We start from the raw sequence: 27,141 nt of genomic DNA on the forward strand, positions 1-27,141 counted from the left end.
TGAGTGCCAGAGATCTTGCGAAGGAGGAAGCAGAGGTTTAGTTTGGTAAGGATGAACTGATTATACTCTGTGAGGCTCTGGGCTATCAAGAAAGTAAGACGTACCCTCAAGAGACGGAGGCTTGGTGGGGAAAGAAACACTCTGTGGATGGCTTCACCACCTTAGCAGGGTGCTCAAGAGTGTTAGTGTTGCACGGGTCAGGGACAAGCACCCTTGCCTTGACATTCAGATAAACTCAAGCACATTCGCTGTAAACCACCTACAAATAAATCGTTCCTGGGGTTTATGTTCCGAGTGTGTTACATTCAAAGTCTCCACCTTTCAAGCTGACGCTTAGGAGTGAGTGGTAAGGTTTTCTTCACAGGTACCTAGTACTCCACCACGTTGTCTGCAGTGTGGGGTCACAAGCTGTGTTTTGGGAGATAAATGATAAAAGCTACCCACTTTTACCTTCACTCAGCAAGATAGCCAATGAGGTTCCAAGAAGCAAATTCCATACCAAGAGAAGCACGGTTGACTTAGGGAAGGTCAGATCAGCAAAGAAAACAGCAATGTACTTCTGCGTTAAAGTCGTGCAGGGTTTCTTGGATCTGAAGGGCGTTACACACTGAACCAATCACTGAACACGCAGGGCAGTCAGTGGTGGCTCACATTCCTGTAGCACAGCACAGACCTATTTTAATATAAAGTGGGTACCGCTCGCCCCTTCTTCCTAGATGCTCAAACTAAGGCTCAGAATTATAAACATTACCTCGTCACACAGTACATGGAAGCCACTGAGCCTGGACCTGCCTTCTGCTATGTCCCATTCCCATGGCCAGTGGTAAAGGTTTAATGGTGATACTAGCCCCTGGACCAGGTTCCTGAACAAGGAGGAGAAGGAGTCCTTGCATTCTGCAGCACCCAGGCCCAGGCCCTAAAGGTTATCATGCAGTTAACTGGTTCCTGTTAATGTGAGTCTGAGTCCTCATAGTCTTCGGTGACCCAAGCTGAGGGGTCACAACTGTAGATCCAGCTGTCATCTTCTCTGGCCCCTCCCCGTGAAGAAAACAAGCTCAGCGTGCGATGTGATCAGGCAAAGGAAAGTACAGAGATCCTGGGGAAATAATCTAGAGTGAAAGGAAGGCCTCCTTCCTGCTCCTAAGGAAACCTGATGGTCTTAGTTCCTCTACTCAGTCTTCCCTGTTCATCCTGCATCCACTGGCCTAAGCAGCCTGATGCGAAAAAGAACCCATAACTAGAGCCAGGGCAGGGGTTGGGAGAGCCAGGGCATGCCTGTCGCAACTGTGGGGCCGTGCTGGTGAGACCCAAGGGTTGTCCTGGGACTGGAGGGGTGGGCATGGTGACAGATTAGAAGCGGGGCGTCGTCAGTAGGAATGGCTAGCTTTGGGCTGGGAGTGTGGTGAGGCACCTGGGTTAGGCTTTTAGCACCGCGGGGACTAACTAGCGGCGGGATGAGATTCTGGGAGGAGAGCGGGATCCGGGGGCGGGGCTCCCGGCGAGCAGGGGCGGGGCAGGTTCCGGCAGCGGCGGTTGCCGGGCTACCTAGCGGAGTGGCGGCAGGGCTGCTCTGGATCCCGGTGCAGCCTAGCGTCCGCACCTCGCACCACCCCAACCTCGGACTGCAGTCGGGCGCAGCAGGGCAGGATAAGGGAAAGGTAGGTGCCTCTGCAACGGGACTGCAACGCTGCGGGGCCCAGCTGGCCTGGGGGATCCGAGCCGAGGGGAGGTGGATGCCTGAGGCAGGAGGGCTCGCAGCCCAGCCGAGGCGCACGTGCCGGGAGAAGCACCCTGCATAGCCAAGTCATTTGGGGGTCGAAAGCATGAGTGACAGGACTTAGCTAGGGTTTAGTCCGTGAAGGATGTGTTTGTAAGGCACATGTTCGTGCGTGTGCAGATAGCGCCTAGCCCACCCACCATCTCACTTTTCCAGCGTCCCTGGGCAGGCACCCGGAGCCCCCAGCTGGCGCCCACGCCCTACTGCGCAACTGCGGGGGAGAGGGCCGTAGGGGAACGTTTAGAAGATCCATCTGTAGCCCAGAATCATAATCATTCCGTGCAAAAAGGATTGAATGCCAGAGTTGCTAGTACATGTGAGCAGAGCATGCCATAGATTGGAGGAGAGGAGCCAGCTCTCACGGGCTTGTCAGCGCCCCCTTGCCATTTCTTGAACTATGAGTTAGATAACATTATATTCTGTTATTTCAGGGGTCTCTTCATGTAGCTCAGCCTGGCCCCAAACTTTTGTTGCTCAGGCTGACCTTGAGCTGAATTTTTCCGCTTTCCGAGTACTCAGTACTGGGGTCACCAGATGTAGTCTCAGGTTTGGCGGCATCCAAAACCTATTATCAGTTTTAATAGTAGTAAACCCTAACCATAAGCCTAGGACTCAGTTGGTAAACAAAGCTGTAAACACTGTTGGGTATTTCTCTAAAACGAAACAGTTTAATTCAATTTATTTCTGGAAGATATGATTTTTTTACTCATTGACATGTCCTTTGACAAGGCAATTTATACACACAGGAAATGGGTATTGTGAGACACAGCGTATGTAAACAAGAATTTATTTTTGTGTTGTCATTTTAGTGATTAACCTTCTTGTATGCACAGGGAGGATTATATTACATTAGTTCAGGATTTGCTCGGGGTCTTTTCTGCGAAGGAAGACATGTAGCTAGAGGGGTGAAGAATTAAGTACTAAATGTAGAAGACAGTTTTGAAGGGATGCGGAGGTACTGGTAAAACAAAAACGAAACTTTGCATGTTGAGTTGTGTGAAAGGAACAATAAATATAAAACTGTGTTGTGAAAATATTGCCTTAGCATTAATGCCTTATCATAAGCTCTGTAAGTTCTTTTAATCAATGAAAATGTCTTATGACGTCTACTTTATTATCAGGGCCGCATGACTTTATTGACTTTAGCATGTTCTTTTCCGTGGTAGATGTTAACTCATGAGATGGTAATGCTAATATTTTCTGCACAATTGCAGAATTGTTTCTTTTGTGGTGGGAGGGAACGAATGGTGAGTCAGGCTGGATTTTAATCTGAAGCCAACAGATACGAACTCTTACGCACTGGAGATGGCAGGTAACCATAGTGTAAAATGCCTTTCTCAGTAGACTTGGAGGACCGCGAATTGCTAATGTGCAAGTATTGGGTGTGTGTGTGTGTGGTTTGTGTGTCTTCCGTGTAGACTTGCAGAGGCCAGAAGACAGTTGAATATCTTTATTGCCATTTACCTTATTCCCTTGAGACGTGACCTCTCCCTGAACCGGAAGATTGTTTTTTCAGGCAAACTACCAGACAGCTGTGATCCACCGTCTCCGATCCCCACACTGGGTTACAGGGACTTGTGGTCATACCATGTGTGTGTGTGTGTGTGTGTGTGGGTCTGTGTGTGTGTCTGTGTGTGTGTGTGCACGTGCGTGCGTGCGTGCTAGGAATCTGAAACTCAGATCCTCAGTTGGCAGAGCAAGCACCTCTTACCTAATGAGCCATCTCCAGACTCCTATAAAAAAATGTTAAAACTTCTTTAACCTTTGTTTTATTTTATGTATGGCTGTAGGGGTGTTTTGCTTGCATGTAGGTCAGTGTAGCAGTGCATATTGTAGTAACCCGCAGAAGTCAGGAAATGGTGTCAGATCCCCTGGGACTGGAGTTACGATAGTTTGAGAGCTGCTATATGGGGGCTGGGAATTGAACCCTGGTCCCCCAGAAGAGCAACCAGTACTCTTAAGTGCTCTTAACCACTGCTAAGCCATCTTTCTAGCCTCTAAACCGAGTTTTTAAAGCCCTCCAAAAGCCCAGAAAATTAATGCAGATGATGAAATGATTCAGAGCTTAATTCATGTATATTTGAGAATTCAAATGAACTGTGAGCCCAAAGACAAAGAATGACTTTGTATGTCCTCCTTAGGACATTAGTGTAATTTACTTATTTAAATCCGTGAGCCCAGGCTCACTCTAGTTCAATCCTCTAGACCAGTTAGTTCCACCCCACACTTGGCCACCGCACAGCCGGAAAGCTCCGTGCATCTTCAATCACAAAATTCCAAATGGTTTTAAATCTGACAAATCAGTATTGAAAACCGTCAAGTTCCTCCGGTGCTGAACCCAGCTGACTAGGAATGTCCTCCTGGGCTAAGCGGACACTCCAAACGCATGAGTCAGCAGCTGCCAGCGAGTGGGCAGAACAGTGAAGTACATGTGGCCCACAGCAGGTGACTAGTGGATGTCCGTAGGCTTCGTAGGCTTCATGAAGGAAACTCCAGCTGAAGGGAAAGACAAACAAGGCAATACGGACAGAATTGCCTCTGGTGAGCAGGCTAAGCATCGAGTTCATTCATCATACTTTATTTGTTGAAAGTGTTTACATTTGAACGTACGATGTTTTAAACAGAGCTGGGCTATCTTCTAGTCCACACAATTACAAGGCTACGACTTTTTAAACTATAGGCTTAAAACTCGGGGTTTGAAAAGAAGAATCATCATCAAGTCAGCAATTATATGAGGCTGCGGTTATTGAGATTCTCATAAAAAAATAAAAGAAGTTTGGAGAGGTCTCACGAGGAAATTCTGAATGAACGGAGACAGCCTCTGAAGGAGGACACTCCAAATGGTATAAAGAGACCTTTTGGAATCACAACCCAGGCTTCCTTCCAAAATACAGATTTAAACAGCTGTGGCATAGGGATGGCTGTGCACATCCCGGAAGCAACTGTGTTTGAGCACTGTGGCCAATGATGCTGTGATTGTTCTACTTGTATCTTAGGATAAACAGTCGATAAATTTCAGAAAAGTACACCATTTATTATGGTGTATTTATTGAGTGACATTTTGGGAATCCTGACATCTCCCTAGAGCAAGCATGATTGAGTTTACAGTTCAAGAAATAAGAGAGACTTCATCGAGGAGAAAACCCTGCCTTGGGTCAGTTCTGTTAAAACAAAGCAAACAGAGCTAGAAGCCTGGACAGTGGCCCCTTGTTGGATTTGAACTTGGGAAATTTGAACATTGTATTTGCAGCAGAAAATCTTAATATTTGTAGAGTTTTTGGTTGCAAACATTTTGTTATTTGGAAGAGAAATCCCTCTCCCTTCCCTCCCAGTGTGCACATTGCTCTCAACTTTTACACATCCTCTGCAGACTTCCTCCCAGGCTCCCTTGCACTAAGGATTTTCTGAATACAGGGAAGTTAGGGTGAGATTCAGAGTAGCCACCTGCTGAGGGTTATTGTCCTGCTTGAAAATTGTGTCCTAAATTCTCGGTGTTTTCTTCTGCTAGCATGCAGGACTAGCAGCATTTCTAAGCCCCTGCTCTGTTGTAAGCTTTGCATTTTATCGCATAGGTTCATTTCCATGGTGATTTTTATAAGCAGTAAGCTTGTGGATTTGCTTTCGTCTCCTCCCATTTCTTGAATGTTCGTCTTATTGCAATATTAGAAAAAATTCTGGGTCGAACCGCTTTGCTACATAATGTTAGTACGGTCTTGCTAGATGAAAACTTACCTGTTCCATCCACTATATCTGCGGGTGAAGGAACAAGTTTTCGAGAGCTAGAAAAATAGGGCTGAGTGTGGTGGCTTGTGCTTATACGTTCTGCAACAGGGAAGATGAGGCAGGAGATTTGGCTGTGAGTTTGGCCTACACAGTGACACTTGACCTCAAAAACCAAAAGTAAAATAAAATAAAGCAGAGAGATGGAAGAATAGAGAAAGCCAATGATTCATTCTGCCAAAGATTATGCAGCTTATTCTAAGCATCCCCAGAGGCATACGCTTTGAGAATTTACCAGATTAAATATGCAGATGGTTCTCAGATGCTACTTCTTGTTTAGGCTAGGATATAACTAACAGCCTTCCCTTCCTAAAGACAGCTGCTGCCTGAGGTTGATCATCCCTGGTCCAGAAATCCAGAATCTGAAATTTGCCAAAATCTGAGCCCTGCGTCCAAGAATGAGTTCCTTTAGCTGGAGTTTATCCTCCGCCAGTCACTTCTATTTCGGTCTTGTGTTATCTTGGCATGTATTCTTCACTTATGTTATTTCATCCTTTACAGCTCTGAGAGATAAACTGTTATCTCACCAGGTGGTAACGGCACACGCACGCCTTTAATCTCAGTACTTGGGAGGCAGAGGCAGGAGAATCTTTGAGGTCGGGGATGGCCGGGCTACATAGAGAAACCCTGTCTCCTTAAAAAAAAAAAAAAAAAAACCAGACAAAACAACAACAAATATTATCCCTAATTTTATTCTTCATGTGGCATAGATCAGGTCCATACTTTATGTGAGTTACAGTTCTGGACTGAAATTGATGCCCTGGCCATTGAGTCTCCAAACCCTGACCGGAAGCAAACACACATGGCTGGTAGGTGATGGGATATGAGAAGGGAGGCCAGGCACACAGTGGAAAGAGGAGAGGAGAAAAGGTGTTCTCACACATGACGGACGAGCCGTGCTTGGCTCTGGATCGGCTCACCTCAGTATGGACTGAAGGCTGACGGATTGGCTAATGTTCCAAGGGTATCCTTCAGAACACTGGAAATTGTTTTCAGAAGCCCAAGCATTGGGTCTGGAGAGATGCTTCAGCAGTTAAAAGCATTTGTTGCTATTGCAGAGGATCTGAATTCAGGTCCCAGCACCCACATGGTCGCTCTTGTAACTGCTTGTAACTCCAGGATCAGGAGGCACCAGGAACAGGCATGGTACACATCCATGAGCACAAAACACTCATACGCATAAAGAATGAATATATATATGCACATATATATTCATTCTTATATTCATCACATATTCATTCTTATGCACACACATGCGCACATATATATACATATATATGTATATATATGTATATATACATATATATGTATATATATGTTATATATACATATATATGTATATATATGTGCATTGCCTTGGCTAAAGTAAGTGTTTGCCAGAGACAAGGAAGAGAAGTAATCAATTACGAATGCTGGGAGGTTCAGTCCAGGGTACATCATGCCAAAGTACCCAGACTACATTCACAGGGTTCCAGATCTTTGACAGTTAAGCTAGGGCAGATACTGTTTAGGGACTGCTCTACCGGTCTGTCCAGCCTAGCCAATTTAGTGTCCCCTGGGCATTGCTTTCCTAAGCTGCTGCTTCTAAGGCCCCTTTGCCATGTACACATAGCACAGTTGTTTATAACATTTTCAACGAGCGCCAGGGGTGTGCATCTCCAGCACCTGTTCTATTCCCGTCTCTGCCAAGCTAGGCCAGTTGGGACACATCTGCATTAGTGCCCATTCACACAAATGAGCAGGCCGAGTGACTTCATTTGTAAGAGCCTCCGCAGTGCAGCTGGCGAGCTGTGGCCAGCCCGGCACTTTGGATTCCCGTACCTCCGCGTTTGGTGTGACTAGGGGCAGTTTCTCTGTACCTGTTCCGTAGACATGGATGCTGGGTGGTTAGAAGGTGTTTTCAGCGTGGACATTTTGATAAACCAGAGAATCTTCAGACTTACAGACTATTATACATAAACAGTAACTTGTATTTCTGGGCCTTGATGAGTTCATGTGAGATACATAGAACCCTGAAACATAAATGCTTATTCTCTGTCTTTGAGCAGAACCCTGAAAGCTAAAGTTTTAAAACGTCCAGATGTACCATGTTAGAACCGTCCCCATGCAAGGCACCCATGACTCTTCATTCAAACTGGGTTGAGCAAGTAGAAAATTGACTAAATTTGCTGGTTTTTTTTTTTTTTTACATACCTGTCAGCAGCTGTGTTGAAGCAATTCTACTTTCCCCAGTAGAAGAGGTCACTGGATCCAGCCACAAGTCTCAAGTCTGCAGTGACATGGCTGGCTGTCTAAGACCCCATGTGGGGTCACCAGACGGGGATTTGATTTGGCCTCCATCAGTTATACTGGTTTTGGCTTTTGACCTTTTGCTTGCTCTCCCATGATATGGAGCTAGATACCTACTTAAAAGCAAGGAAGGAGGAGTGTGCTTTTTATAAACATGGGACTTGGCCTTGTGCAAGCTTAATTCAAACTAGTTCTTGTTCTCCACTGGCCGCACTGTGATGGCCCACAGTGGTCTGGCAGGGGATGAGCCTTCAAGGAAAGTTGTCCCATATAAGGTGATTTGATGCTCAATAAAAAGGTCATGATATAGGGAGGGGGACAGTCACACATAAGTAAAATGAAGAGGAAAGAGGAAGTAATGGGGAAGGATGCTAGGTGGAGAGATAGATTCAGATTGGGCAGAAAAGGGAGTTGGATGAGCGATAACTATCTCTAAGGATGTGATACATATCCATATCTCTATATCCATAGATCAGTACAGCCCTCAGACCTCATTGGAGAAGTCTCTTTGTGCAATAGGTGGCAGTTAACACAGAAATAGTTAAGTCTCTGGTCAAAGTACAGAGAATAACTGTCTATGGAGTTTCCAGCCACATTTGGGACATCTGTATCACATAGATTCCCACAAGGCTTGGAGACCATCAAGGAAGACAGAACAGGAAAGCTATAAGAACCGGAGGTGGGAACTGGGGTGAAAAGTGTCTTCTGGAAATGACGGGACTGCCGTACTAGTGAGCGCACAGCAGCGGGGCTAGCCTATGCAAGACCTGCACAAGGGTCATGCCATTCAACATTCCGGCATGGGGCAGGCCTCATAGCCCCCACCTCCAACCATGGAACTATTGCCAGCTAAGGACTTCTTGGAGAGGGAGAGCTGGTTTTCTCTGAGAGTCAGTCCGCTGTCCAGTGGGTGGCGTCACAGTCATTAGCCATGAGCAGCACAAATTAGACACAGCGGATTACTTTTATTTTTAAAAAGACACACAATTGAGAGAGGTGGAGAGTGGGAGTGGATGTGGGAGGAGGGAGGAGTTAGGAGAAGGAGCTGGGTGGAAATATGATCAAAATGCATTTCACACATGTATGAAAGTCTCAATGACATAAAGAAAAGTATTTTTTAAAGCACCATAACAGGATGGAGAGTGGTTGCTAATACTTGATAGCAGTTCTCATGTTCCAGAAGCGTCCTGGATCAGTGACCTCTCCCCCTGTGCTGGAGAGCTCCCTATCCTGCTGGGATATTTGTCTTACAGGAGGATTGTTCCCCGCAGGCCAAGGGGCTTGTTCCTTTTCACACAGCTGCCTGTGATGCTCCCTGTTAGCAATGGGACCAGGAACCGTGGCCAACACTGATTGAAGTTTATCCTGAACTGGGCGTGGTTGAAGCAGACCTCTAATCCCAACCAGTGGGGAGACTGAGGCAACAGGAGATGAATTCAAGACCTGCCAGGGGCAATTTAGCACAGCCTTATCTCAAAATAAATAAAAAAACAAAAGCCTCATGGTTTGGGAGGAGCTGGTTTACTGAGTACATCCACATGAAAAGCCAGCACAACTGTATGTACGACATTAGCAATACTGGATGATGGTGACTGATGGAGATGGGAGGATCTCTGGGACTCGCTGTCCAGCCAGTCTCAGGAACCAACCTGCTGGCTGAGCCATCTCAGTAGCCCTGGGTCCCTGCACTCTGTCCTGTGTTCCCAGCACTCACACAGTGTCCCCAGAGAGCCTTCTGTTGATCGTGACCGTCACTGACTCAGGCCATGCATCCATCTCTTTCTCTCTCGTTTGGTCTAAGTGCTTTGCTTTTTGCAGGTTGGAAGTTTGGTTTGTTTTTCACGCCAGCAAGCTGGGGATCTGGGGATCCAAGTGGGGATTCCACCCAGTGGAGACACTCTCTAACGACACACTATTATTGAAACTTTCCTATAAAGTCACCATCAGGCTACACGTTTAAGTTGTACATGAAGCGAATGAAGTTTGAGTTGACTTGGTCCTCATGCTGTATGTACCAGTTTCCCAGAGTCAGGGAAAATCTGTATCTCAACTCTCTGGTCCTAGCATTTCATGTAAAGGATGCTTAGCCTGTACTTGCTTGTGATGTGTTAGTTTTTAATAACAAATAAACCACACACTTTTCTTATCTTCTTCTCATAGTATTTTTTCTTTTCTTTCTTTCTCTTTCTTTCTTTCTTTCTTTTCTTGCTTTTTTTTGAGACAATGTTTCTCTCTGAAGCTTTGGAGCCTGTCCTGGAACTAGCTCTTGTAGATCAGGCTGGCCTCGACTCACAGAGATCCCGCCTGCCTCTGCCTCTGTCTCCCAAGTGCAGGATTAAAGATGTGCCCCACCACCCGCCCTGCTTTTTTAGTGTTTTCAAGACAGGGTGTCGCTATGTAGCTCCAACTGTCCCTTGACTCACTATGTAGTAGACTAGGCTGGCCCTCAAACTCACAGAGATTCACCTGCCTCTGCCTCCCAAATACGGGATTAAAGGTGTGCACCACTATGCCCAGCTACTAAAATACACCTTATTAACTTTTAAAGAATCACACAATATTTTCCACATCTCAGGACCTGTGGTATATACTTTGGAGAGTGCGATTCATCTCCTTAACCCTCTCTGTGTGGTCATTTTCCCCATCCTAAAAAAATGATATATTAAAGGTCTAGAATAGTGGTTCTCAGCCTGTAGGTCTCAGACCCTTTAAGGGTTTGAACAACTTTGAACACCCTTTCATGGGGATCGCCCAAAGCTGTTATGAAAAATACAGATATTACATTATATAGTTCATAACAGCAGTAAAATTATAGTTAGGAGATAGCAATGAAATAATTTTATGGGTTGGGGTCACCACGACATGAGGAGCTGTATTAAAGGGGTTGAGTCATTAGGAAGGTTCATAACCACTGCTCTAGGAAGGGGTCTCTGGTCTAAGCAAATTAGCATGCTAGAACACACACTGGTGCTTAGAAATGTTGTTTTGTTACTGTTATTTACCCTGTTGGCCCTATTCTGCAGGAAACACATGCATACATAAATAAAATACAATAGTTCTTTAAAAAATAAGTAATATTCAGTGTCTTGTATTAGGGAAAATGGTGGTCATATCACTGTATGAGAGTGCTCCCTAAGACCCTGAGTGGTAACTGTGTCTCCCTTCTTCTCCTTGTCTTGTCCTCAGGGATAAACACATCTGATGAGAGCCATGGCTTCAAGGGTCCTGCTCGGGCAAGGGAGAGTGCTCCTCATCACCACGCTTGTCCTAGGCTGTTTGGTAAGTACACTCTTCTTTCTTTCATAGGAGATGGAGAAAGAATTCATATGGTGGCCTCAGGATTATGAGTCTCGAAATCCCAGCTTTTGAGGGTGAGGCAGGAAGATTGCAAGTTTAAGACCAGCCTGGGCTGTGTAGCAAGATCCTTTCTCAAAGCAAACAAAAATAATACTACCGGGGGCTGGAGAGATGGCTCAGAGGTTAAGAGCACTGACTGCTCTTCCAGATGGTCCTGAGTTCAATTCCCAGCAACCACATGGTGGCTCACAGCCACCTATAATGAGATCTGGTGCCCTCTTCTGGCGTGCAAGCATACATGGAAGGAATGTTGTTGTATACATAATAAATCTTTAAAAAAATTATAAAAAAAAAATAATACTACCAAGACTGTTTTCTATTTATGAAATCATTGTTTTTTAATTTTTTTCCAAATTATGCCTGCTCTCTTTTGTGTTTAGGTAGTGCAGTTGAGCCAGGAAGTTTGCCACAGGTGTTGAAATTATCTCATTTAAGTCTAGATAAAGTCATAACGATAGTTACCACGTAACTCCTCATTTTATATTCGGTTAATGACATTATTTGGGTTTATAGCCTATTTCTATCATACTATATCCTAAGGCAGTGGTTCTCAACCCTCATGCTGAGACTCTTTCCTAGAGTTCCTCGTGTTGTGGGGACCCTCCAACCATAAAATTATTTTTGTTACTACTTCCTAAGCGTAATTTTGCTACTGTTACAAATGGTAATATAAACATCTGATGGGTAGGATATCTAATACGCAACCCCTGTGAAAGGGTCTTTCAGCCCTCCCCTCCCAAAAGGGTCACGACCTACAGGTTGAGAACCCCTGGCTTAGACACTAAGAAGACCATAAATTCTACGCTGATTTCCAGGAGCTACACAGTTAGTGAAGAAGTTGGAATAGTTGGTTGTTGTTTTGTGGGACTGAATTCAGGGCTTTGTGCATGCTGGGCACCTATTGTACCACTGAGCTGCATCTCCAGTCCAGAACAGATGAAAGCTATTTGATGTGGTATTTGCATCTATCGTGAGGTCAAAGAGTGTTAAAGACAGAATTTTTAGTGGTTTTGAAAGTGTGACCCAAGGCCTGTGGAGGTATCCAGTAGAATCGACATTTATTTAATCTGGGATATAATAAGGACCTACAACTATAGAGAGAGTTGTTAACCTTGGAGACAGTACCCAAGGTCTTAGAAGGTGAAGTCAGTGTAAGTCAGCCTGGAGCCTGAGTCTGTGAGGAAGCCATGTAGCCGTGAGAAAAACCTCCTTTCTGGTCTTACAGTTGTCCAGCACTGAGTACATAGCCTGGGACAGAGGTAGAATTCTTCCTCAAGGAATTATATTTATCTGGGCAAAAGAGAAAGGTCTGTCCGAGCTATGGTCTGTTAGACCTCTACCCACAGAGGACTTTCTAGTTCTGAGCCTCCCATGGATTCTCCTTCCCACTGGCCTGGAGGTGGAGGCTTTGACCGAAAGCACTGGCAGACATGATGGGAGCTGTCGCTTCCGGCACCGTGGTGTGATTGGTCATTAGGATGTGTGTGACATGTAGATGTAACGTTGATGGAAGCTGTCTTTACAGAATCTCTAAAAACTTTTAGCTTTAATTTAGAGCAGCAAAATGGTCCTCAACTAAGTTAATGAGGGGATCCCTGCTTAGGGTGAAAGGCGGAGCCAGTGGTCTCCTGAGACACCCTTAACAAGGCTGCCCTGTGTATGACTTCACAAATGTTCATCCTGAGAACCTCTCAGTCAATAAATAATAATTAAAAAGAGAAGTTTCCCGCCTTCTTACGTCTCAGCAGGTAACTGTTGTTTTTGTTATTCATGGATAGGGTCTCCAGCTGCTGTGATGACCTTGAACTTGCTACACCGCTGAGAATGGCCTTGAACTGGTCTTCCTGCCCCGGCGCTTGGGTTGCCAGCACAGCCGGTCACACCCATATCACATGGTGCTAGGGATCAAGCTTGGGTCTTTGCGAATGCTAAGCGAACCCTCCACCATTTGAGCTATGTTCTCATTTAAGAATAGCCTTATTAAGTGTATTTTTTTAATTTTACTTAGTTGTTTTTTCAGCTTTGTACAGGTTATTATATGTTGAAGTCACCCTCCTCCCGACCCTTCCTCTTCTCACCTCCCTCCCTCGCATTTATCCCTTATTACTTTAAACAAATTCACTTCAATTTTCAGTTTTTTTATATAGACACATGATTTTATGTTACTATGAGAGACAACGTTATGTAGCTCAAGTTGGTCTTGAACTCTTTAGCCAAGGATGACCATGAACTTCTGATCCTCCTCCGTGCACCTCTCCAATGCTGCCATTATAGACATTCACCCTACCACACAGGGTAACAGTACTAGGGACTGAACCCAGGACTTCATTCATGGTAGGCAGGCAGTGCTCCCAACTGAGCTACATTCCAAGCCCGATACTAAGTTTCTCAGTAGAACATTGTCCATCAATAAATAAGGGCCAGTGAGGTGGCTCAGTGGGTAGGAACACTTGCCTTCAAGCCTGATGACTTCCGTTTGATGCCTGGGACCCACATGGTGGAGGGAGAGAATGGACTCCCACAATTTGTCCCCTGGCCTCCACATGAGTGCTGTTGTGTGAGCACTGCATACACACACAAATAAATATGTAAATAAATAGATGTTAGAAGCACGTATTTATAGAATAACAGTAACAATGTGAACTTGTTTGTAGTAGATAGATAGATGTCGCTAAATCAATTAAGCGAATGAATTGGGGGGAATTACTTATTGCCTTATTTTTGATCCCGGTGTAATTTTTCTACGTAAGGTCTATGCTCTGAGCTAAAGCACACTGTTCAGGCCCAAGAAAGGCTGGGTGGCAATCAGTGAGGCCCAGGAAAGGCTGGGTTCACACAGCACTTCTGTCTGAAAGAGTCCAGAGCTGGCCGTTTGTCATCTCTGCCACCACCCTCAGGAGGTACGAGCTCATGGTTGTCAGATAGGAGTTTTAAAGAGGGTCTCCAACTGAGCATAGTGCACCTGGAATCTCCATCCAACCAGGTGGCAGTCCTTGGGGAGAGGAGGCATAAGGGTCGGGAGTTTGAGGCCAGCCTGGGCCAGACCCTGGAGTTCTTGGGACTATCTGAATCCGTCTCACTGGTGTATGCATTGTGTATGTTTAGATTCCTTTAAGATCATAAAAGATCGGTTGGTTGGTTGGTTTTAATTCAGAAATTTTCAGGTTCTAAAAGCCCTCGGTTCCCTACAGGGTTGCTTCTTCATATATCATATTAGAGATAACCAGAAAAATAGCAGATGGTTGAGTATTTAAAGTCTAGAACAGGGGGCCCCTGGCTATGGATGATCGTGAACATTCTCTGGGCTGGGAGGATTTGTTACAGGCTGACTTGTCCCGTGGACTCGCTGAGGCAGTGTTTGCTCTCATAGTGTTGTCATTCCTTTCTGCAAGCTGCCTGAGGCATGGAGCTGCATGTAACCTTTTGGGAACTGTTTCTCTTTTCCCAGCTAGGTAAAGCCATGTTGTGAACCAGGGGGGGGGAGAGGTGAGGAGATACTGCAGGCAGCAAGAAATTCAGGATCGGTCTGGAAATTGTGTCCTGTGCAAGCAGTGTGGGCCGGGGCATGGAGTTGTCCAAGGTACAGACCAAGTACATGGTGTGGACTTACGTATGACAAAACATTCTTTTAAACCAGATTCTTGTAGTTGCTTTAGTTAGACTTTGGGTAACAAGGCAGAATTCTTGGCTTACTTTGCTACTTTTATAAGATATTACATAATTCCCTGTTAATACTTCTAATCCCTGTATCTGTTGACATAAGTAGATTCTAACCAGCAGGATTTTGACAAATACCACTGACGTATATAATCTTAGTATTTCACTAGTAGAATATTTTAGGGATTAATTGTAGAGAATTGATATTCTACCTAAACCTGAAAAAGTTAAGATTAAAACACAAATAACTAAGGGCGAATAGGGAAAATAGAAATACTACCATTTTCTGGCCTTCTTTTTCTTGAAATGCGAACAGTACCCCTTGCTGGTCAGTCAGTCAGTCAGGTTCTCAGTAGGGCGTCTGAGGCAGGCCAGGGAGCTGACGGAAATAAGCGTTATAACCTCACCACTGTAAGTGTCTGTCAGCCCCGAGAGAGAACTTTCGTTGTGTGCATTTCAAGTCCTACGCATTAAGAAGTCCTCACAGCTGTTCATATTTCACAGTTTCTCTCCTGGCCTCGTCAAAGATAAACATCCATTCGCTTTATTCTTCCATCTTTTGAAGACGTTACTAGCTGTGGGAACTGTGCAATGTTTTGCTCACAGTAAAGTATCAAAGCCTTCCGTTAGGAGAGAGACAATGGATTCTTGTGTTTATTGAAGTGATTTGGAAAGTCCTCTCCCTGCAGAGCGCTCTTGGGGAAAAACTGAGTCTTATCGTTCATAGATTGTTGATCAATGATCTACAAGCAGCAGGAAGCAAAGGGTATGTCATTCCACAAGTTCCATCCTTGCAGGGGCTTTTCTTTCTGGTTGCTGTGTGAGTAAGTGGTAGCTCTCAGAGTCCTGACCTTCTATCTGGGTTGAAATGGCTCCGGCTCTCTGACAGAGAATTACTGCATCTCACTAGGAAGGCTTTGGTCCCTCTTGGCTGTGCAATGTTGAATTCCAGATATAGGTTCTGCCTTATTGGGTAGATAGCGGGTCCTCTTGTCCAGGGCCAGCAAACAGTGTCAAGTGCCCAGGTCCCCAGGAGGAACATAGATGTGTCTCCCATCCCCTGAGAGCCTTTGCCAACGCCATGGAAAGATGAGTAAAGTTCATGGATTCTGCAATGAGTAGACCACTGCTGAGAATATAAAATAAATATCTAGAGGATCAGACCAGAAGGCGACGTTTCAATCACCTGGAAGTTTTTTAAATGAAAAAAAAAAAAGAAAAAAAAAAAACCTCCTTCCACAGTCTCTGTCTGAACTGATCAGGAGTGCCTCTGCAGCTGAATAAACTCAAGGACCAGTGGGCTCTGAGGTCTCTGAGAGAAGTGAGTCCTTGGAGGTCAGGCAGAGACAAAGAGTCGTAATGCACTCCCAGCCTCACAACCTCCCCCTGGGCAGGAAGCCGGAACTATCATTGGCAATTGCCAGTGCCCTTGGGATGGAGACTAGGAGAAGGTAGAGCTCTGGGGCCCAGAGCAGTGTGGGCTCAGGACCATTTCACCTCCAGGGGATGGCAGGAGATGCTCATGATACAGATTAAAGCGAATTTCCTCTCTTTCAACAAGGTGTGGGGGTGCCTTCTGAAAGAGGCCAGAGCAAAGCACTCTTGAGAAGACCCGCCCTTCTGGGAAGCTGATAGGGATATCACCATAGCCTAAGTGACGGGGGGGGAAGCTGGAGGGATATCACCATAGCCTAAGTGACAGAGGCGATGGAGGGATATCACCATAGCCTAAGTGATGGGGTGAAGCTTGGAGGGATATCACCATAGCCTAAGTGACAGGGAGATGAAAGACCAGTGCCTACTCACTTGGTTATCCCTGTCTCAGAAGCAATGGGAGAGAGGGTGGGGAGGGGTGTGAGGGTGAGGATGGAGGGAACAAAGAGGGAGGAGGGAGAGAAATGGATGAAAAACAGGAAATCAAAAGGAAAAAATGACAAAAAATAATTCTTGATAATTGATTCTTCAGAAAGATAAAAAAAAAAAAAAAAAGACAATCCTCTAACCAGGCTAAGTGAGGATAGGAAATAGGACACATACTACAAACATCACAGGTAAAGGAGGAGGTCACTGCAGATCATGGTCATGAAAGATGTTGACATCTGTAATCTCACAGATAAAATGTACCCAAATCCATGAAAACCATAATCTACCAATAAACATGCAAGCAAAACAGTCTCCGAAGACCTTTACCCACTGAGGGATCTCACTTGTTCTATTATGGTTACACCAAGCAGAAGGAGCTCACCAGTTAAGAAGAGGGCGCCCAGTCTCTCCTATAACACAGAAAAAGCAGAGAGCACAAAATTCTTGCAGTGAGTGTTAGGCTAAGAGCATCTACTATCAAAATCAGATAAGACGATAGCTCTTCATGACCATGAACATGAAAATCTCCAACGAAAGCTCAAGTTCATGCAAGAACATTCCACTTTGTCCTGATGACCTCTCACCAGGCAGGGTCGTATCATGACTGTGTGGGATTTGTTCCTGCCATGCAAGGCTGGCTTGGCATTTTGAAACTCAGTGGGTGTAATCCATCCCATCAACACACCAAGGGAGAAGAATCATGTGTCATTCAGTGGCCATTTGAAATCATTCATAATGAAAACCCCCAGTAAAGCAGGCATGGAGGGGAATTAATTAACCTGGTAAAGAATACCCGACTGGAACAACTATGCTTTAATATTTACCCAGAGGAGTTAAAGAACTCGTGTCTACCAAAGCCTGCACAGGGCAGACTAGAGAAGCAGTTCACTCAGGATCACCAGACCTGCAAGAGTGCAGTATCCTATGGTAGGTGAATGAGAGACCAGACCATCTGGGAAGTGGAATATTATTCATGCCAGAAAAACATGATATCAAGGATGGTCAACGAAATAATATTCTGTACCAAAACTGATATCAAGCTATGAAAAGACTTGTGGAGACCCTTAAATGCATACCGTTGTGGACAGTTTGGAAAATAGCAAAAACGGTTGGCCTTTGCCATAAGTCAGGAAATAAGTGGGTAGGAATACAGGGTGTCAGTATGTAATTGATCACACCTGTAAAATGTACAACTCCAGGACTGAACCCAAGAGAAGTAAGTAATCCTTCAGGGTCGTAGAGCGGGCTGCCTCGGAGCCAGTAGTCTGAAAGGTGCCATTCAAGCCCAAGAAGTTGAAGAAGGAGAGAGAAAATTTGGCTTGTGTGGGACTATGGAGGGATGGGGTAAGGGATGCAGCTGATGGCTCAGCCTACAAACCGGTCTTTAAAAAATGAAGTCGTAAGCCAGGCAGTGGTGGCGCACACCTTTCATCCCAGCCCTCGGGAGGCAGAGGCAGGCGGATCTCTGTGAGTTCGAGGGCCAGCCTGGTCTACAAGAGCTAGTTCCAGGACAGCTAGTGCCTGCTTACACAGAGAAACCCTGTCTTTGAAAAACCAAAAAACCAAACCAAACAAACAAAAAGAAATCTTGAGGGGATGAGGCGATGACTCAGTTCGTAGTGCATTGAGGGCCTGGCTTTGATCCCCTGGATACCATGTTAAAGAAAGAGATTCCTGGCATGATGCTATTCACCTGTGACACCAGCACTTTGGCTGTAGGGACAGGAGGATCCCTGGGGTCGGCTGATTTCTAGTCTAGCCAAATCGGCGAGCTCAAGGTTTAGAATGGGACCCCGTCTCAAACAGTACGTTCCTGAGTGTATGAGGAGGATCTACTAGACTGACTTCTGCCTCTGCACACGCATGCTCATTTCCCACTTTCAAACATGTACACAGTATTGTTTTAAAACACTAACAAAATGAAGACTTGGTTGAGCGTGGTGGTCTGGGCCTATAATGCCAGCTACTCAGGCTGAGGCAGGAGAATCATGATTTGGAGGCTAGCCTGGGTGACAGATTCCTGTTTCAAAAACAGTATAAAATAAGAACAAACAAGAAAAGCAGGAAGTCTTTATAAAATGATCACCAATCCATTTTTTGAGACTTGTTTCTGTATTGAACAACCACCACGAATGAGATATAGGATTATTTGGCCCCATTGAATGGGTGGATGAGTAAATAGCATTCTTCCATTTTTCTCAACTTTCAAAGTAATGAACAAGGTTCCTCTGACATGTCCAAAAACCATCCCACCTTCCCATCCTTGCCTGGTTCTCACTCAAGAAGCCTACTTGGATCCTCATTTTCCCACCCTTCCTCATTGGATCTTCACTACACAGATCTGGACCCTTCGCAACAAACATCTGCTTCTCACCCCTTTACCGATGTCAAGCGCTCTCTGTATTTACCTAATTGATATGCGTGCTGGCCTCTTAGAGATGTGTCTTTTTGGTAACGTACACACATTCATCCCATGGTTTCATCTGCAATGAAAAACTGATATTTAGATCCTACAACCCCAAAGTTATAGAAGCAAATGAGCCGTGGATCTGTCTCAGTGGGAGAGTGCTTGCTTAGGATGCACAAGGCTCTGAGGTTTAATCCCCACCTATTTAAAAAAGATCAAATAAAAAATAAGAAAACAACAACAAAAAGAGAGTCTCTGTATTCAGATTCCCTGTGGACTCTGTTTCTCCGGTCTTGTGACAATCTGAAGGAGAACAGCCCTATGGGTTCACATGTTGAAATGCATGGGCCCCGGTTGGTAGAACTGTTTGGGAAGGATTAGGAGCCATGGCCTTGTTGAAGGAGGTGTGTCACTGGGGATGGCTTTGAGGTCTCAGCAGACTGGTGCCTTCACCACTGCTTTCTCTGTACAGCTTACTTTCACTCTTACTCCGTGGCTGACTGCGTGGCTGGGTGGCTGGGTGGCTGGGTGGCTGCCGCTGGTGTCCTCCTCCCTTCTGTCATGGCTCCCCCCTCATTTCTCCTATTTATTCTCTCTGCCTGCTGCCTGCCCCACCTACCCTTTCTCCTGCCTCGCTATTGGCCGTTCAGCTCTTTATTAGGACCATGGGTTTAGCCAGGGACACTAACACAGCTTCAGGCATTAAACAAATGCAGCAGAAACAAAAGCAACACACCTTAAAATAATATTCCCCAGCATATCCTACGTAAGGACTGTGATTGTTCCCATCTTAGGGATAGACAACAGTCACCCAGAGAGTTGAGTGATTTGTCGTTGTCGTTGGCTAGCTCGTCACCATGTGGCCCAGGGTCAGGAGTGATTGGCCAGGGTCAGGGTGGTTTGCAGCTACCTGAGTTCAGACCCTTTTCATCTTGATGCCGCTTCTGTCTAATGGATTGCTGTCTACTGGTCTGCATCTCTCAATCAACCTGGGAACAATTAGCCACTGTGGCTGTTGAATTGAACAGTTGCGCTTGTGTTTAGCTCGTGCTGCTAGAGGAAAACAGACATTGAGTTTTATCTCATTTGAACAGTTTTCACTTAAGTGAAGCCCTTTCGAGATCGCCTTTATGAATTGCAAGGTTACCGCAGAGAATCAGAAGATGTCTTACAGAAGTTCTGACGGAGGGCCACATTCTAAAACAGGTCTCCAACGCACACCCTGCTGACACCGCGTATGACACAGAGGTGGAGCCACCTTGCCAGCTACCTGCTTCCCGTCTTTCCTCTCCACAGATGTCCTTGTCCTTGCCCCCACCTCACAGAGAAATCCCCAGCTTGAAGTCTCTAACTCCATCCATTCCCCACCCCAGATGTTCCCAGCACCTGGCTGAGCTGTCCCATTTCACTGGTTCTGTTGGTTCCCTCTCGCCTCTCCTCAAAGGCCTAAGTCTCTATGCTCCTTCTGGTTTCACTTGGGTCACATAGCTAATGAAGTCCCTGTAACTATATTTTGGGAAAGAACGTATGACAGATAACTAAGCCATTTGGAGTCGTTTGGGGGAACTTAAAGTCTGCTGAGCTGTGTACACACACACGCACGTGTGAGCATGCACATGCACACCCATATAGATCTCTCTTTTGAAAGTTTCTAATATGGTTGAGAATGTTTTTTTTTTTCCATGTCGGAGTTAAAGTCCCAAAGACTGTTCACATGGCCCCTCGGGTGGGCTACCTGCCAGGCACATGGGGCCGTAAGCGTGATTGGGTGACTACTTGTTTTCAACGCTCTGAGACTCAGAGGAAGAGGGGGACTTCTGTTTGGCCCAAGTAACTACACATCGGAGTTTTTAATCCCTCCTGCCTAGAATCGCCAGCCACTGGCCCCTCCCCCCCCCACCAGAGACCTAAACGCCAGCAATGTGCTTTTTAACACGATCGCCTCGCCGCAGTAAACCAGGAAACTAGTTTTTGCATGAACCACTTGGAAGCAGGGCTTCAAGCCTTCGGCATGGTTTTCAAAGTAAGCTTTTCTAACCAATTATTGGGATGGCTTTCGTCAATGTTAAAAAAAAAAAGGAATTCTTGTAAACAACCCCACTTTCCCTACAGGCGAAGCAGCCAACTTTGGGTTTGAAAAAGATGTCTAATTTTTGAAAATGGTTCTTGTCCCCATGAGTAAGTCACCAAAAATTAATGTAATTTTCAATTCCATATTTTCAAAAAGACTCGCCTCTGTCTCTTAAGTCACTCCTTGTCTTCTTCGGTGCATTGGGGAGCCAGGTGTGCCCCGCAGAGAGCAGCACGTCCCCTTTAAAGCCCCCCAGCCACAGATTTGCACAGCTCCTTGGTGGTTGTTATACTAAAGGAAATGAAAAAGCTGATTTCTGAACATGAGCCATATAAACCTAATTTGACATTTCCATTTTTCATACCCCTTGACTTTCCCCACGAATAACATTTTTTTTCCCATTTAAATTTGGAATTAACATTTCAACTTTTAAAGGTTCAAGGAACTAAAGCAAAATAACTTACTGGCTGTGCAAATAAATAGTGATTTAGGCCCAGAGCCCTAGGGAGCCATTCCTGGACACGAGGGTCTAGGAGGCCCCCTGCGGTCTGGGGAAAGAACCTTTCCTCTGTAGGTGGCACCAGCCTGTGTTTTGTTAAGTGTTGGCTTTTGCAAAGACAGGAAAAAAAAAAAAGAAGGGATTTAGGGACTGTCAGCTTTTGAGTCATCTTGCTACTGGATAGCCACCAAGTGTGGCTTGAGAATCTTGGGCAGAGAGCTGCCAGCTGGGGTGGAAGCAGCTGGGTGGGTCCGGAATACATGAATAGGAAGTCTTCCAGGCTCATCCCACCCAGCACCGTGCCCTGCCTTCCCACAGCCACATCACCCAAGACTCTCGATTGACTGGGAAGCCCTGGCCGCAACCTTTACAGGTTTTGCTCTTGAGAATTTATTTCAGAGGGGAAGCTTTCGGAATACTGCTTGTGAACAGTTTGTTAGCAAGCATTCCCATCTACCTCTCTGCACTGCTGTGGTGGCTGCAAGGACCGAGGAGCGCTGGTATTAAGGGCTGCTTCCCGTACAGTTTCGGAGGGAACAGAACACGAGGGTTCCTGGCGGCATGGCTATTTTATCTAGGTGTATATTTTCTCACTTGAGACGCTTAGCCATAGAACAGTCTGCTCGGGTATCTAAGGATGTGTCAGGTACTTCCTTCAAACTTGTACAACACCACATCATTTTTTTTTTTTTTTTTTTTTTTTTTGGTTTTTCGAGACAGGGTTTCCCTGTAGTTTCTAGAGCCTGTCCTGGAACTAGCTCTTGTAGACCAGGCTGGCCTCGAACTCAGAGATCTGCCTGCCTCTGCCTCCCGAGTGCTGGGATTAAAACCACATCATTATTTTAAAAAATAAAGTTGGCAGGGCATTTTTTAAAGCCGAAAAAATAGAACCCTTGGTATTTATGGGAGAACCTCTCTTAAAAAAAGGAATCCAATTCTAAGTTGGAGGCAAGTGATGGGCTCACCCTCCTCCTCTTCTTCCCTTCACTCACCCCGCATACTCTTCTCTACCCTCCCACCCTGAAAACGTCAAGGAGCATGCAGAGCTAGACAGCGGAGGCTGATGAAATAGATTCTGTGTAGGGTCACCACAGTTAAAGGGAGGACCCTCAGAGCGGAAGTGGACTTCACCGTGAGAGCAGCACAGACAGAGGGTTTGGTTACTGAATGTAGATAGAGGTGCAAGGAGCTAGGCAGGGGTCAAAGACTGGAAAAGGATGGGAACGATCATGCGGGTTTGGGTTAAACTGACCAGACAGGATTTTTAGTAAGACCGTCCAGCATGAACAGGAACCACCCCAGGAGCGGTGCGGGATGTGAGGCCTGATCAGATACGGTAAGGAACTTTGGATTAAACAGACTTGATAGATCCCTTAGACAGCTTAGCTCTTGTAGCCAAGGCCCATCAAGGGCGCTGCTCAGAGGAGCCTGCCAAGCATTTGACCTAGAGGAACCTTGTCAAAAACTAAAGCCGAACACAGCTTGTGCCCTTATCTGCCTGCTGGAGAACAGAGTGTAGCTAGAGAAATTATTTCCTTCTGGCTAAGCATTATAGAGACTAAGATTCGAAGTTGTTTTCACTCGATGGACGATGATCTGATCAGTGTACAGGCAACTAGCCAAGTGTGAATTCCTTCCGTGCCCACCCTGTGGGTGCTATGTGAGGGGGCAGCACCAGCCAGGCACATCCCGCCACATCCCCACCGTTGGTGCTCCTTGTCGCTCACGGAGTACTCCCCAGACATGCCAAGTGTTGCTGTGTCCCTGTGTGGCAGGGATGGGACTTTAGGGACTGAGACAGAAGGACCTACTGTTTAAGTTTTCAAGATGGTGTATGTAGTAGGTTTCAATTTACAAAGGAAAAGACATAGTCCCAAGCTAGGGAGGGGCACGAGTGTGCAAAGATGCGGGTCATGCACCTGCCCGGATGGTGATGGTTGGGGGCTGGGTGGCGCTGTCAGCTGTTCACCTCGTTTCCACTTGCTCCATGTTTCTTGACCTCAGTGGAGAAGACTTCAAGGCATTCGAAGCACCTCATTTCACTGAATGAAATAAAAACATCAAAGCAGACATGTATATTGGGGGTAATTTAATGTTTATGTGCTGTTTACGTCCAGCCTGGATTATGAGTAATTGCGGCGCTCTGTGTTTATGGTGCTTCGGATGTGTGACTGCTCAGCAAGGCTGCTCCAGCAGACGCTGGTTTTGTTCCAATTTCCAGTTCACTCAGAGTTTCTACTTAATTCAGTGTATAGGGTTATACACCGAGCTACCATTAGTTTGTTAGCTTGTTATGAACTACGGCTTTTTAAAAATGAATTTAGCAATAATATTAGGCAAGTTTTCCAGATTAGTTTTGAAAACGACAAGTCTTAAAGAAAATATATTTTAAATAAAATTTTCCCCAGTAAGTTGATAGAGTTCCCAGGAGACTATATGATTCATGAGACTATATAGTCCATGAATGTTATTTTATTAATTATATTGGATGTAGGCTTTCCTTCCCTTCCTTCCTTCCTTCCCTTCCCTTTCCTTCCTTCCTTCCTTCCTTCCTTCCTTCCTTCCCTCCTTCCTTCCCTCCCTCCCTCCCTCCCTCCCTCCCTCCCTCCCTCCCTCTCTCCCTCCCTCCTTCCTTCCTTCCTTCTTTCTTTCTTTCTTTTTTGCAAGACAGGGTTTCTCTATGGGGGCTTGGATGCCTCCAGCTCATAGAGATCCTCTGGCCTCTGCCTCCTGAATGCCAGGATTCAAGGTGTGTGCCACAACAGCTGCCAGGGATATAGGTTTTCATTGCCCTAAACACAACCCAGTGAAAATGGCTCTTGCTGTTACCTGAATCTGTAAGTTCAAACACAGTAAGTTGGTGTTTATTAAGGAGATGTAAGTGTGAGAATCCGGAGCCAGCCTGGATTCCTTTTTGTATGATTAAGTTTAGTGTAGAATGGAATCTGCGCATGCCTGAACATACACTTGCACGCACACACACATACATGTACAAGAATATCAAGAGATGCTCCTTCTATAAAAACAATGGTATAAATGACACAAGAACCATATAGCATGAACACATTGGTCAAATGGTGCTTGTGTGGTACAATTCTAGGTAGTCGGAATTTTTAAAAAAGTGAAAGATCTCCTGTGTTAGAACTCCCCAAATGAGACCCTCCAAACTCCTACTGATGTTCAGTTACTGTTTTCTGAGATAAAGTCTTACTATGTATCCCTGTCCGTCCCCTTCCATAACCTCTTGAGTGCTGGAATTACAGACACATGCTACTACGGCCACTCTCTTATTGATCTTTGTGTCCAGTTGGATTATTTGCCTGGTTCTTCATGGTGGGAGGAGGTGGAGTGTGGAGGAAATGATCTCAGCGGGAGCCGGGAGTGACAGTGGACTGCCTGGCAGGGCCTTGGAGCCAGCACAGCTGCCAGCGTAGACAGCACCGTGAAGCAACACTGCAGGTACCTCAGCAGGGGAAGCCCAGTTCCACTGAATGATGGGTGATTCTTTTTTTCAGTGTAGAAAACTTGTAATGCATTTTAGGGTAATTTCTTTTTTCACCATAAAATGGGTTAGGGAGAAAGTAGTATGTTTCAGGTAAACTAGAAAAAGTTGGGGTTCAGTAATCTAACCATGTTTCTCAAGGAAGCATTATTGCTCCCCCCCCCCCGTTTTTCAGTCCTGAAGATTGAGCCCAGGGTCGTACACATGCTAGACAAACTCTTTACAAGACAGAATCTCACTATACTGCCCAGGCTGGCCTGAGCTCACAGCCTTCCTGCCCCGCAGCATCCAAATATGTTATTAAACTTTAATCAGGAAAGTTGCTTTATTGGTTTGTAGAAAATCCAAAATAATAATAACAGCCATCGGTATAATTTGTTTAGTGGGTGCTCACTGTGCTTGATTTCGCTTTTATATGTTTTCCCGTTTATTCTTCAAAACAACCCCGTTAGAGCAGAAATCCACCCTTCCCATCTCACTGAGGACCAGGGGTCCCAGGATAACTGGGCCAACAAGTGGCAGAGTTGGCACACCAACCAGTCCATGCAGCTTTGGAGCCAATGTAGGAAAAAGCGTCCTTCTTGCTTCTTATTTCAGTGCTGGCCTGAAAAGAAAAAGGAAGCCCCGCTTCTTTGCAGTTCACACACACTCCCTCCTTCCTTTCCCTTCCCCTCTTTAGTCTGCCTCTCTCTCCCCCCTCTTCCCCTTTGTGTTGTGTTCTAACTTGCACACGGGTCTCTGACAGTCCTGGCTGCAAGGATCAAAGCCTGACTTTGAAATGCTCTGCTCTGGCTGGAGCCTTTGACGAGAAGCTTCTCATGTGAACAATGTGGCCCCCGCCCCCGAGAGTCACGTGTGCAGCGCTCTTTGATCCCCAAGAGACTGTGGGTGTGGGGGAGGCCCTTCTGTAGGCAGAGAAAAGCCTTTGCAAGCTCCTGGTGCTCTGAGGCGGCAGAGGTGCTCAGCAAAAGCATGAGTCTGTCCACGGCACAGCCACAAGCCCCACACAAAGCTCCAGAGCTGAACAATGGCCTTCCTGCAAAGACCCCTCACAGTCCAAAGAAATTCCTTCTGAATGCCTGTCTTTATGATTGTTCTGATTTCAAGAGGGACAGGTGCCTTTGCGAGCACTGAACTAGAAGTGGTAGAATTATGAAAAATTCAAAACATCACAGATTACCACGACTGGCCAGGAGACAAGTCTCTGTTAACTTGAAATAAATTCTAACTTGTAAGTTCATTCTTTAGATCGTTGCGTGGGGCTTTTTGAATCGTCTTGTGCGTGTGTCTGTGTTTGTTTCAGGACGTCATCTAGGTGAAACACTGGGGGATGAAGACAGTTGACATCCTTAGCCACTCCAAAAATGCAAATCAAAACTGCTTTGAGATTTCCTCTTACCCCGGTTAGAACGGGTAGATTAAAACAACTACAAAATAACAACCAAATCCTGGATGTTGCTGGGCGTGGTGGAAGGGAGCACTTATTCACTGCTATTGGGTGTGCAAACTTGCACAACTATTATGGAAATCAGGGTAGAGGTTCCTCAAAACACTAGAAATAGAGCTAATACAAGATATAGCTACACTACTCCCGGGCTTCATCCTACTACAGAGACACTGGTTCCCCGTGTTCACTGCTGTTGTATTCATAGTAGAAATTGGAAGCAGCCTAAATTTCTATCACCCGATAAATGGATAATGAAAATATGGTGCATTTATGCAATGAAATATCACTCAACTTTTAAGAAAAATGAAATCTGTAGGTTAACGGATGGTGTGAGAAACAGTTATCCTGAGGGAGGGAACCCGGGTTCAGAAAGACAAACAGCTCAGATTTTCTTTCCTATACAGATGTTAGCTTTGAATTTTCAGATATGTGTGTTTCATTTGGAATACCCAGAGAGGCTAGGAAACTTGAAGAAGACATGGAGCTTTCAAG

General features: G+C 45.5%; 1 protein-coding gene across 1 annotated transcript in view; it reads left to right on the top strand.

The window, feature by feature from the left end:
• The first annotated feature begins 1,454 nt into the window (after positions 1-1,454).
• Positions 1,455-27,141, top strand: part of Tnfrsf19 (TNF receptor superfamily member 19) — a 71,554-nt gene continuing 45,867 nt past the window's right edge. Inside the window, 8 exon segments of the mRNA XM_042054081.1 lie at positions 1,455-1,658; positions 1,898-2,093; positions 6,268-6,366; positions 9,027-9,163; positions 10,942-11,125; positions 14,059-14,285; positions 14,678-14,764; positions 14,766-14,783. Coding sequence (XP_041910015.1) covers positions 1,455-1,658; positions 1,898-2,093; positions 6,268-6,366; positions 9,027-9,163; positions 10,942-11,125; positions 14,059-14,285; positions 14,678-14,764; positions 14,766-14,783 — 1,152 coding nt within the window.

Source organism: Arvicola amphibius, chromosome 13 (genome assembly GCF_903992535.2).
Source record: "Arvicola amphibius chromosome 13, mArvAmp1.2, whole genome shotgun sequence".
NCBI lineage: Eukaryota > Metazoa > Chordata > Mammalia > Rodentia > Cricetidae > Arvicola > Arvicola amphibius.